Below are 12,997 nucleotides of genomic sequence, written 5' to 3'. Positions count from 1 at the left end.
CCTCACTACCCTCGCAGACCACACCAACCCATGTGGATGAATCCAAGCCATAAGATACCTTATATGACTTGGAAAGCAAAAAATCTTGAAGACAGCCCTCACTCCTGCAATAAGCTGAATACAGCATGGCCTCTGTGTCTGGGTAAAGTTGATGAGGTTGAACGCAAGTTACAAAGCTTGTTTAATGCAGGAGTGCATGATTCTAAGGAACAGGCTAGTAAAATGCCTGCAGAGGGCCCATGCTGGAGCTCCCCTGACATGCCTGTGGGTTAGGAGATGGATGACTTCTACCTCTCACCCACAGAATTTCCATCACTAAGCCCAATTACTTGGGCCATGCACAGGGTGGGACTGATGTACAGAAGAAAATATTCCATTGCAGCTACAACAGGAATTTCAATTACTGTCTCACCAAAGTCAATAAATTTTTGAAGGCTGACAAGCTCCATCTTTACCAGTCTTGTTCCCTTTTTTGCAGTGAAGGGTTTTTACAACAGAATACAAATTCACACATTGGAAGTCTCTGTTTTTTTGTCTGGAATAATACAATATATTGAGAGGAGTCTATTTTAACATCACTGTAATATTTCTGTGTCAGATCATCCACTGTTGTAAAATGCTGTAACTCCACTGAGTGGATGGAACCACATTCATTTTATCATCTGAAGCTGGCCCTAGTAAGAATGGTTATTGCTTGACTGCAGTAACATTAATCCATGTCTGCTCTAGAAAAGGAGATTTATGAAACTCTTAACAAGTTTAAATCCTATTTTAATATCAAAGTACTGCTAAACTTATGGAAATTAGAAGAAAATTTTATCATCAAACAGTACCAGGAAAGCCCTTACTGAAAATAGTAGTGTGATGTGCCTTGTGTTCCCAAGGGCCACCAGAAGGACTAGCCATTTATTTTTTAGTCATAGCAAGGAAATCTTTGTAGGTATTTCTAACATTCATTTGACATTTTGGAAGTAATATAAATGCATAGAGACAGGTTCTGACTACTGTTACCTCTGCCTGAAAAAAAACGGCTGGAAAGAAAATGTCTTTGATTACGCATGTGAGTAGCTGCGATCAGAGTCTGGCTATAATTCATATATGATTTGTCATACATTACAAAAGAGACTGCTTCTTAGGTGAATCAAACATATTTTATCCCAAATTAGTCTAATTGGTTCAATCACTGGACTTTTCAGGATCCCAGACATCAAACCCACCAGCTGATCCCTTCTCTGGAAATGCAGCTTTCATTATATCTCAAGGCAACTTCCAGCCAGGCTGGACATAACAAGAATTGTCCCCAACTGCAGTGGCATAGTCCATGGTTAAACCATCGAGTCACAGTTGGGAACAAGTATCCAGGGACAGCCCAACCCAATGTCACACGTTCATGCTCATGCACACGCATACACTTGTATTTCTGGACAGTCCCGATAAATCAGAAGGATCTTTATGTGCCCTCAACTCTATTTCACAGTGGGAACACGAGCATACGTATCCCCAAAAGCCTCTCTGAGATTTGTAAGCATTTGAAGTATACAACAGAAATAGCACAGGGAGCAAAATCCTGTCCATCTGTCAGTGAATTAGCATGTGATTAAAAAATTCTACTTTGCTGAACAATATGCAGTTGACATTTGTCACACCATGTAGCAGAAATGGACTACAAAAAAACTGCACAGTAAAATCATATGAGAAAGTCTTCTATACAGCTATCAAAAAGCCTTTTTTTCAGGAAGTATCTGACAATTTCAATATGAATACCTTGAAAACACATTTTACATGTTCTTTTACAGTTATTGCTTGTAAAAGTTCCAAAATCATAGCCAAGGAAATGGAGCATGTCCTGTACTCACTGAACCTAGGACCCCTTATTCATCAGATCATTTCAGTTCAATAAAGTCTTTAAGTCTCAACCAATGTGTTCACTTTTAAGCATGTCCTTAAATATACTGCACAGTTGGGGTGAAGAGAAGTGTGTGCAGAAGTACCTCGCTGAATGGGCTTTCAGGGTTGCATACATAACGACCCTGAAGGAAGCCCTTAAAACACTTTGATACAGAATTTAAACATGTTTTCACAGAAAGTCTATGCTGATAGTGGATTTGATTTGGCTGTTAATTAGATACCAATAGTTATTATTGTAACACTGAAAAGCCATCAGATGACTAAGAGCTCTGGAGTCCATGGAAAGTATGGAGTCACGGCAAGGAACAGTGTTTGGCTGTGTATTGGATCTGCTTCTGGAGCAGTCATTTCCAACTTTTTTTTTTATTTCAACTTTTTATGATAATTTAGAACTATCATAAAAGCTTTGGCATCTACTGCAAGTAGCCAATGAAGTGATCTCAAACTGGGAACCAAATTATCAACTACTTTTATACTTGTCCCATTTGGGGTTACTCTGGAAAGCACTGTTACTCAGCGCTTTCCACTATTTACTGCACAGAGACAGCCATTACTACCTTTAACTTTCTGACACACCTTAATTTGCTGTTTTGCCTAGACAGGCAGAGGCACTGGCTTCTTCTCAAGCCAACAGGAATACTGATTCATGACTCTTCTGGTATGAGATTATTAAATACCAGAGCACAGGGAAGCCTTTTCCCCCCAATAATTAAGGTGCAATGTCCAGGGCTTAGTTGACTGCCACTGTAGTAAATACCCTGACTGCAATTATAAATCCAGCTGTATCAATAACCTTCTGCTGTGTTATATTCAATAGAAATTGAATCAAAGCCACATTTAGTTAATTAGTCCTGTAGTTGTTTTGTCTCTGTTTGGAAAAGTAGTAATTTTCTGGAAGGAACTACTTGGATTAGAAGTATTTCGGTGCTTACAGTTCTCCTTTCTTGGACAAAAAAACCAACATGAGCTTTTTAAAGAGTTTGTGAATTTTTAATAATTTAGTGAGGAAAATTCTCCTTACCTTGTTTATTTCTGACAGTTTTATTTCTGTTCTGTTGCAAGTTTATAACATGCACACTCAAAAACCACTGCCATTCCAAATAATTTATAAAACAAAAAGGCTTTGTGGAAGAATCCAGTGCCAAAGAGGCATCTATGTTTAGTATTCAGTGAGTGAGTTAGTTGACAGATGCTGTTGCCAGATGACAACAGTATGAAATGAAGGCTTACTATTAGCATAGCTTGATATAGAACTAAATAAAGTAATTCCTGCTTTAGGTCACAGTATTATAGTATAAACCACTGTCTCAATGAAATGCCAGTCATAGGGTGAAAGATGGAGATGGGAAACTGCTGCCAGATTACACAATAGCAGCAAGGCAACAGCAGGTCCTGCTACACAATCCCAAACAGGACTGTAAGAGGGATATTTTATTGAAGCCACCAGTATGTTCCAGGAACTTTCCTAGGACAATTAAGAGATTCACACAGATAATGTTCCAGGCCAGCAGCTAGTGCAAACCCGAACAGCTTCACTCAAGTCAAATGAGTAATACTGATTTATCCCAGCTGGGGATCTGAAGGGTTTTTTTGTTAAAAAGAAACTTCAACTTGACAGCAGAGCAAACCTCTGTTATTCTAAAACATTCCGGACTTAGAAGCCAGCTTTTTCCCCAAATCAAATAATTGCTTCTCTCTGGTCATTAGAACTATTGAGGACCTTGGTCTGCTCTCACTGAACACAACAGTGACATTCCCTGGGGAATGCAGTGAGACCAGATCAGACCACAGAAATAAAAATTTGAGGTAACTCCTTTGCTTTTAGTTTTCAAACTCTGATACAGAAGACTAGAGAAAGGCAAAGTGAGTACAGTATTGATGGCCCATTGCTAGAGCCTTCAAGCAGCTCATACTCAGTTTGATGCTGGTTCAAGCTGCAATTCATTCATATGAATGACCTTTTTACAAATGTTTTATTCCAGACCACAAAAGCATAAAAACTGTTTTAAGTCTAAAAAAAAATATTTTAAAATAATATCTTACCCCTTCTTCTTGATTGCCTTCTCTAACATTTTCTCGTATGATACCTTTTCTTTATCATATTGTGCCACTATTTTGTCAATTTGTGTGCAGTGCAACTTCTGCATAGCGCTGTGCTCCTGGAAAACAGTAGGACCTTACAATTAGGTTGCTGGATTTTCAATGTTTAGTTTTCTTACAGTGTAAAAATATCAGTGCAGTGTATGAACAGATAACTTTGACAATGGAATTTAATCTGGTTTAGCCATGTGGTATTAGAGGTTCCAGGTATTCCACCATAAGCGCTAGAATATTTCTTTGTTTGAAAAAGGAAAATCTGTAGCGGACCTTAAAAATATGGTATATGGTTACCTTAAAACAAAAGGATGATGGGAAAAAACTTCATCTTTTTGAATAAATGTCCATTTAAGTGCAATGTAAAAAATCAGATTTACAAGCTGAGATCATATCATTCAATGTTTCTAAACACAGAGGAGAATAAAACTCAACCCAGTGTCCCGTCGTCCCCGTCCCTCCCGCCACATATCCCATACTGAATACAGTGCTAGCCCCTTGGCCATAGCAAATCAAATAGCTCCAAGTCCAAACAATCACTAAAATCATTAACAACTGAAATTCGAAGATCTGGCCCATGACCCCTAATGACAGCAGCAATCGTATCATTAAGAAATTCCACCTTGGTGCAGAGCATCTCCCTTTGCAAGCAACAGTAAGCTGTGCAATACAACTTTCAACTACACATGCAGACTGCTGCAAATAACCATTGTCCCTGTTCCCCCCCCCCAGTAATACAGCACACGCTGATAAACTGGACATAAAGGGCTACCTGTGAAGTGTTTCACATCAGTGCTAACCTCCTGTCATTACTATAATTATGTGATTTACATTGGTGAAGTGGCAGAGGAAGTTACCTATGGAAGGGGAAGAAAAAACTGTTCCTATGATGAGAAGATGAATCACTAATATGCATGTTACACACTTGGGTCTAGCATACAGACAGTTCCTTTCCATTATAAGACTGTACCAGAAACAACACACTTCACTTAGAACTTACATGTAGACTTCATTACTGAACTTGACTTTTATTCTCCTTTATCAAAACAGCTGCTCATAATGATACAAATATTTAACTACCACAGAGAGCACTAAATATTGAATTTACATTACAATCGGAAAAAAAAAGTTGTGTTAATTTATATTATTTTATTAATATCCAATTGCTCCACATTTTATCTAATCATGACAAAAAGCCTTGCATTAATTAATATGGCCTCTTCCAGGACTTTATATCTATTTGGTTTTATAGCTCATTTTGCATTTATTTTACCCTCGCTATTCTACTGTTCTTTGTTATTATTTTCTATACACCTGTGTTTGCCTTATCACCGTTTCTTCCTCTAAAAATACTAATTAAAGACTTTTACATTCACTTTACCAAAACATTAATACAAACGTTGTGATGCTTTTAAAAATCTAGCCCTGGGCTGTACCTGAGCACTCCAACATCTGCCAAGCAGTTCCCTGGGGAATGCATGCAGCTTCCAAATTTTGTGTTTACAGTGGGGAACTGAATTTTCTGTTCTGCAGAGGATTTAAAGGGAAACAAATAGACTCCATTAACATTAAAACATGCCAGCTTCACCAGGGAGTACTTACACTGACTAACCAGGTAGGAAAAAATATGGACATTGAAAAGAATGACATAAGCTTGACAGCACCAGCCAGCCACAGGTGAAGTGACTGAGAGCATCTCTCAAACTACCCACTCTCCCCTACAGTACAACAGTACAACTCCTGCTATAAAAGACTAGGCACAAACATTGCAAAGCATGAGACATCTGCCCACTCATGCAGCGCTCCTCCATAATCTGGGAGGGCACATCACGTAGAGCTAGAATCCCTGCTTTTCCCTCAGGACAGCCATGATTTAAGCCTTCTCTCATTATCACGAACCCACTGTAATCTTTTGCAGACTCCCCTCTACTGCTACTTACTGCTCATACACAACTCTATCTTGTATCTGAAACAGATATATCGTGGACCATATCCCCCTCACTTCCTTCCCTGGTTCTTCTCCCTATCCAGTTCATGGAACATGCACTTGTTTGTGCTCAGCATAAGAACAGCTGAAAGAGGAAGATGGGCTACTAACAACCTCCACATGCACGGCACAAAGAGTGCTAGGAGTCAACTCCCTACCAGAGATCCCTTGAATTATATGACCTTCAACCCCTGGAACACTATTTAAAATGGGTTAGCTGAAGTTTGATTTTCTGCCTACGCTCAAAGGAAAATTCATCACAAATTCTGCGTCCCAAACTTCTGTCAAGATTCTAAGAAATACGAGTGGTTTTGTAGCATCTTAAAACACCCTCAGTATATTTTGTTTTCAGATGCAAAGTTTCAGGTGGTAATGTGTTCTAGATTGATTCAGAATCTGTTTGCAGATAAAAGTCTCCTCAGCTAGGTGTCTCACGATTTCCTGAAGTCCCCTGAATTTGCAGTTTGAATTCACATGCCTTTTACATGAATATATTCGCAAATTACATCTAATGATTACGTTAAACAAACTGACGCCACAGTTCAGCCAAGGTTCTGAAAGGCCACCTAACTGATCACAACTATCCATGGAAAAAAAGTAAAGAATCATATACAGTTCCATTAAGGGGCGGGGCAGAAATCACAATTCAGTCTATTGAAGAGAAGAGGAACTAAGTTCTTATGATACAGACTGTTATTCCTGCCTGATATCTCCCTAAAGCAACACAAATACTCCTGTGTACAACTGAAAACTAAAGTCTGGAGGATTCTCATTACAGAATACAATAATGAGGAAATAAAAAAAAAAGAAACTATAATTTCCAAATCAACAATCCATTTTGCAGAACTTTATTAATCTAGAGTCCTGCAGTCTTTTGTACTGTTGATTCTGCATTGTGAAATGGATTTTTTTTATTTTATTTTATTTTTTCACTAGGCTTTACTTCAAACAGTACATATATTCAATGTCAATATAAATGAGCAGGAGATGAATTCTGAGATTCATATTTTTGGGTGGTAATTACACAGTTCTGTTTACTGTCTAGGAACATATTAAATTCCTTAAGGGAGCACTTGTGACTATCACTGTCTTGTCAGAAACCATTAGAACTGTAGAACTGTATACCACAATCATCTGTTGTGCTGTTGACTGTTAGATAATATATCAAGATAATCCCTCACTATCCTTCCTCCTCTATCTAATCCAAGAAGCACAAAAACTGCGTGACATCCCTGCAAAATATTAAAATTCAGTAGGGGCCCAAAGAAGCAGGCTGCTAGCAGATGAATTCAGTGACTGAGACTCCTACGTATGCACATCTCCTTGCCTTTATAGCCCATCTACCTGCGAGGCCACCCCAGATCGTTTACCTAAACAGTACTCAAGATCTAACTTGATAAAAAAAGATATAAACCAATGGACATCATTCAGACACAGCAGCTGTTCTGTAGTTGCACAGTAATATTCATACTGGGAGATTAAAGTTACTTCAGGGAATGCAGGCAGGAAATACTTTATTTCAAAAGCTGCCCAGTGTAGTGTTTTTATGAATGCATTGTTTAAAGAAAATCATTTCTGCAATATGCAGAAGTGGCTGGACATATTATTTTAAAATCACCAAAAGCACAGGTTACCAGACCTAAGATTCAAGAGAAAGTTATTCCTAACATGGAGTTTTTTTTTTAATGGTGACCATTACATTAATTTGCCACTGTTTTTCAAAAGTCAAACAAAAGGAATACTACAGCATCAGAGATTGACAGCTTGCAAAACAGGTGCCACTACAAAAGTATTCTGTTTTGCTCGTTGGCAGTCCTGTTTATGGGTGTCAAAAAGGTGCATTTCACATGCCTGGATTTTAAACAGACCCATGAAGGATAAAATATCTTTGTTGCTTTATGTACTTTTGAAGATCTTGCTGCTACTGCCTTACTGTCTCTTAAATAATGGCAGTATTATAGATGATGTAAAAGAACACAATCCATGCATGGGCCAACAGCTTCAAATTCCTTGCAGTAGCTGCTAGCCTACTTTAAAGTGACAGAACATGACCATGATGAAATCTGTCACACAGACAGAATCCCAGGCCTTTCTGGTACCAGCTTCTCAGATCCCACTGATTCTTGTGGCACTTCAATAATGTCAGGCAAGAAGGTAATGCTGACAGTCATTTCTTTACAAGTAACGTTTTTTTCCAAATTCCCTTTGTGAATGTGAGGATACTTGAGAAAGCTCAGTCATTTCTTGACAGGGACACTTACTAATTTTTTTCCTTTCCCTGTCCCAGACTATAGGACCAGCTTTGCTCACTGTCCAACAGATGACAAAATTTGCCCCAGGAGTTAACTACAAAGATTTACATATAATCCTTGCAACATGTTCCCCCCTAAAAATACTGTATTCTCACGGTATCATCAAAGAAATCTGTGTTAGCTTCACACTCCTTGGCTTTTTTCCCCCCTTTTTAAAGAATTATGTCCCATGTTCTTTGCATATCTGGCAAACCTACACTGTTTTCTCATGGTGACCTGTCTCATTCCAGATTCAGAATGCCCTTTTAGGTGAAACTAGTTCACAATGCAAGTAAATGGGCTGAGGTTTGGATCATGTTCTTTGCTCACAGAGCAATCATCTGTTCTTTAGCAATCCCAACAGCAGCACAATGCTACCTCAGTCATAATGATGCAGACTTACCTTTTCAGAAACTAAACCAGCATGGGGAATATTCATTCTCCCCCCTTCAACTTTCTTTTCATTCAAAGCCAGGCCACAAACTAAGCAGAGGACTGGGTTCAAAAACTAGAGGCAACAGCTCTGTTGCAGAAGTGAACAGGTTCTTCTGGAGTGGACAAACTATACTTGCACACTGACTCTGAAACGAAACTTGCTCTAAAATATTGCCGCTCTCCAGTATTCACTACAGTTTGTCCTGCCTTTAATTTCTACATGCTCTATTATTCCCTTACAATCCTTCAAGATTTCTTTAAAAGCATTGTCCTGTCTTTGCAGAGCTTTATGTATGTACCTTTTACATGATTCTCAATCCTGAGTAAAATCTCAACTATTCATAGACTTTGTGAAATCCAAAATTCTGCATTTTTTTGCAAGCCACTAATCTGACAGTAGGGAATGGGCAAATTTAATTTAATCAGTCACAGACTGGCTGCCTAGTAATGGTGATACTAAGAACAGTGGTCTTCCCACCAATCTAATGATCTTTATCCTACTTAGGTGAGACGTCTTATTTTTCCTACACAAAAGTGAAAAAAGGAACACTGAAGGTTGTACCTCCACCTGCCCAAACATCCTCCTCTTAAAAAAACAGATTAATAACAACACAGTCATAAAGTGAAGTCACTGTATGTGATGTGTCTCTGTGTGTGTGTATATTGGGTATTACAGTTGTAAGGAGCTATGCCACGTAGGAAAAACAAATTAGTGATAACATGCAGAGGGATGTTAGGAGAATTTTATTGTGCTGCTGGAGTCAAAATGGCTGAAATACTGAACAGAAGTAAATAAAAAGAAAGATAGCATCAAAAAATACACAGAGTTCTGCATCCTGAAAAGACTCACACCAGTTATTTTTTCTATTAATCTGGAAATGTGGTGTTTCTAACAGTCCTATACCCTGAGAAAACAAGACTGACATGTTTTCATACAGAGCAACCAGCCTCCACCAGCCAGCATTTCAGTGGAGCTGCTAATACTTCTCCACACTGAGTGGATGCTGTCAGTAAAGGGACCTTTACTCTTGTCGTCTTCCTTAGATAGTTCTGCCCAGGGCTACCAGATTAGCTCCTACACTGCTTAGATCAGAGCTCTTTCCTCTCAACTTGCTCTCCCACACTTAGATGCATTCATTTTCCGGAATGCATTTTCCGAGGCCAACTTTAGATGGGAAAATATTGGATTTTTCTTTCCTTAAACAACATGAACAGTTCCCTTCTGTTTACTTATTCCTCCAGATCTCTGGAGTGTCTATGGTTAAATGAGAGCCAACCTATTTCTGGAACTTTCAAGTTCAGTCTGCTTAATACACAGGCTTCCTCAAACTGATAATGGATAACTAACTGCATAGCTCTCTTGCTCTGTCCCAGCTGATAAAATGCATTAAAAACAGTGATGAGTACACCAGGCACTTCCCTAAGATCATCTGTGAGCTAACATGGCCACACTTTTCTGCTCAGACTCTCCTCTCCAAGTTCAAGAAGTTGCCCTTGCTGGAGCCTTTAGCAAGGCATGCTCTAGACAGGCACTTTCTTGTTAGGACAGACTTGCACTTTGTACTTAAGACCAGCAGAACACAGGCTGGCTCAGACCTAAAATAGCTGTGCTTGAGCTAATGCTGAAAGCCCTTCTGAGTGCACAGCATTTACAGGTTATGGCTGGCAATTTTTTCCTCAGATTAGAGGAGCAAGTGCAAGCCTGAACAGATGGATCAATTTTTTTTAACATTAGCAAGCACAGTCTTGGCTAAGATATCCTTACACTAGTGTGGGTCACATATCAGGGACACAGATCATTGAGTATGGCTATTTTCTACATAACCATGGTACCGTTTTCTTTGCAAAAAGCTGCTATAGCGAACTCCTGGATGTTGTCCAATGAATGAGAAAGTAGTGTTTAAAAAAAAGAAGACCCCTAAAAGATCAGTCCTATGAAGGTCTAGAAACTGTCCATGCCCAGCAGTGTGGATGATAGACACATTTTCTGGAGCATGGGCTCTGCACACAACACTAAAATGGAGAAATCACTCATGTCCCTTCTGCATAGGGTCAGTAAGGAATCTGAAGTGTAACTATTTAACTTTCTTATACTACTTTTAATACTGCGAGCCCCACAAAAGTGCCAATTATTGCAAGTAATTTCTTCATACTTCATTGTACAGACATAGAGTCCCATGCCCAAACAAACAACGGTCATGAAAATAAACACAAAGACTGATATTAAAAATGCCCAGGCAACTACATTACGTCAGATGTGCAATGAAATCTGTAATCAAAGAGAGCGAGGGAATAACTGCCACAGAAGTCCAGAATGGATTTGTATGTATTGCCAAAATTCAGAACTTAAGACGCTTTCTTCACTTGTTATGCCTCTTTCTGTAACAAGAGTAATGGTTTTCTAATGGGGCAGGAGAAAATTGGCTGTGATTTTCTAATATAAAGTATGTTTGTGATAGTGTTATAAGCATTTGGGATATCACTACCAAGAGTACCAAGCAAAAAGCTGACTATGAAGTGGTTAGCATGGATATTAAGTGAGAAAGAATAGAGCATTTCATTTTTCAGTTACACATTCCTGTTCTCTTTAGTGATTTTGCAGTTTTTCCAGTGCCTGTCTTTGATGCAGCACCTTCTCACATCATTACCGCCTTTTTTCCCCAAGCTGCCTGTCAATATGTCATGCAAGAGGGAGCTAGATAAAATCATTACCTGAAAAAGGTGAGCTTTGGATGCTTATACGGGTCAAACAAATGTGCACTGAAACTCAGGGAGACATACAAAGGGTTACTAAAGGCAAAACTTGCTCACTGGAGCATATTTCAGTACATTTAAAACACATATGCCTTTCTTGGTGGTCCAACTACTGTTCCTTAGTTTTTCGCTACAGTTTAATTAAGAGCTGTCTGTGCTAGTGAGCACTGCAACTTTCTTCTATTACAGTGTGTTGCTCAGAGAGCTCTTAATGATCATACCTTTGCATGTTTCTTCTTTAAGGCACTCAGCTCTTTCTGCTGCTTCTTTAAATGCTTTATATAAGCCTACAAAAAGAGAAGTTGGATCAATTTTTCTCTGGTCATATTGACTTTAACCAGATAAAATCCCGGCTACTTAAAACAAATAATTAGGAACACATCTTGAAAAGCTTGTGTCCATGCTTACCTTCATTTGCTTTAAATCTTCTATCTTCACTTGAGGAATAAGGTCTATACCTAGGAAGGTATTGATACAGTTTATCTAAATCTTCACACATACTAGTATATCTCATACTTCTAAATTTGAGTTTTACCACAGAAACCTACATTTAAGTTAGCAATCAACTGATATTTTTCACTACATGAAAAATAATCGCAGGTTAATGAGAAAATTTTTCATCAAGATATAGCTAAGATACAGTTAATTTCCTTTTCAAATGCACTGCTCAATCAATTGCCTTGTGAAAAAAGAAATGAATCAATGAGTGCTTTTTGATCTCTTACAGTTCTGGACTGAAGTGTCGAAACACAGCAATCTAAGAATTGAAAAAGATCCTTTTCTGAACACACAGCAAACCATTTACGTACATTAAAATTGAACTGAGCAAACTTCAGAATTTTGGTCGATAGCTGGAGATTGCTCTGGCACCACTTGTTTCAGGGGTGAGGCTTCTTGGGTAAGGTTCTACATGACTACATAAAGTGTTAACTGAGATTAGGTATACTCCTTCTCCTCAATTTAAGACACAAAAATCATAGGAGTGAAAATTTACCTGCAGCTTGTATGTTAATGGAGGTAAAACTGGCATTTTAGTTAATACCAGGTTATGAGAAAAGGAGCAACAGTACACTCCAAGACTAAAGGAGAGTTAAAAATGGAGGAAAAACAAAATTATAAAAGTTAAAATTCTTATGAAAATTCAATACAACAAGGAATTCTATCATATAAGACTAACAGTACTATTTAGATGAATGAAAACATATTTTGATCACCTTAACTGCAATGCAAACAAAACCCAATCTCATTTCATGTTTACACTTTAATAAATGCTTCGTGATATATTATGGTTATTTTTTAAACTACTAAGCACATCCTACCTTAATCATTAATACATACGTCAATCCAACGCCATGAGAGCTGTAATGCATAGGGTTTTTTTCTGAGTTCTTACACAAAAATGTTTGCCTATACATAAATACACTGCAAACGTATTTAATCAACTGCTCTTAATAGTGTCTATGGACTATAAGATCCCCCTGCCTTAAAAAGGACTTTCTGTCTCTTAAGGTGAATTTCACTGGAAAAT

The 12,997-nt window shown here is 38.3% G+C and overlaps 1 protein-coding gene across 1 annotated transcript in view; it reads right to left on the bottom strand.

The window, feature by feature from the left end:
- PLCB4 (phospholipase C beta 4) overlaps nt 1-12,997 on the bottom strand; it is a 97,746-nt gene that overhangs the window by 21,491 nt on the left and 63,258 nt on the right. Inside the window, exons 29-31 of the mRNA XM_075035452.1 lie at nt 11,878-11,927; nt 11,691-11,756; nt 3,952-4,067 (exon numbers count right to left, since the gene is read on the bottom strand). Coding sequence (XP_074891553.1) covers nt 3,952-4,067; nt 11,691-11,756; nt 11,878-11,927 — 232 coding nt within the window. The remainder of the gene's footprint in view (nt 1-3,951; nt 4,068-11,690; nt 11,757-11,877; nt 11,928-12,997) is intronic.

This window comes from Buteo buteo, chromosome 9 (assembly GCF_964188355.1).
Source record: "Buteo buteo chromosome 9, bButBut1.hap1.1, whole genome shotgun sequence".
NCBI lineage: Eukaryota > Metazoa > Chordata > Aves > Accipitriformes > Accipitridae > Buteo > Buteo buteo.
Note: the sequence above shows the minus strand (reverse complement) of the source record. Positions and strands in the feature narration are given on the sequence as shown.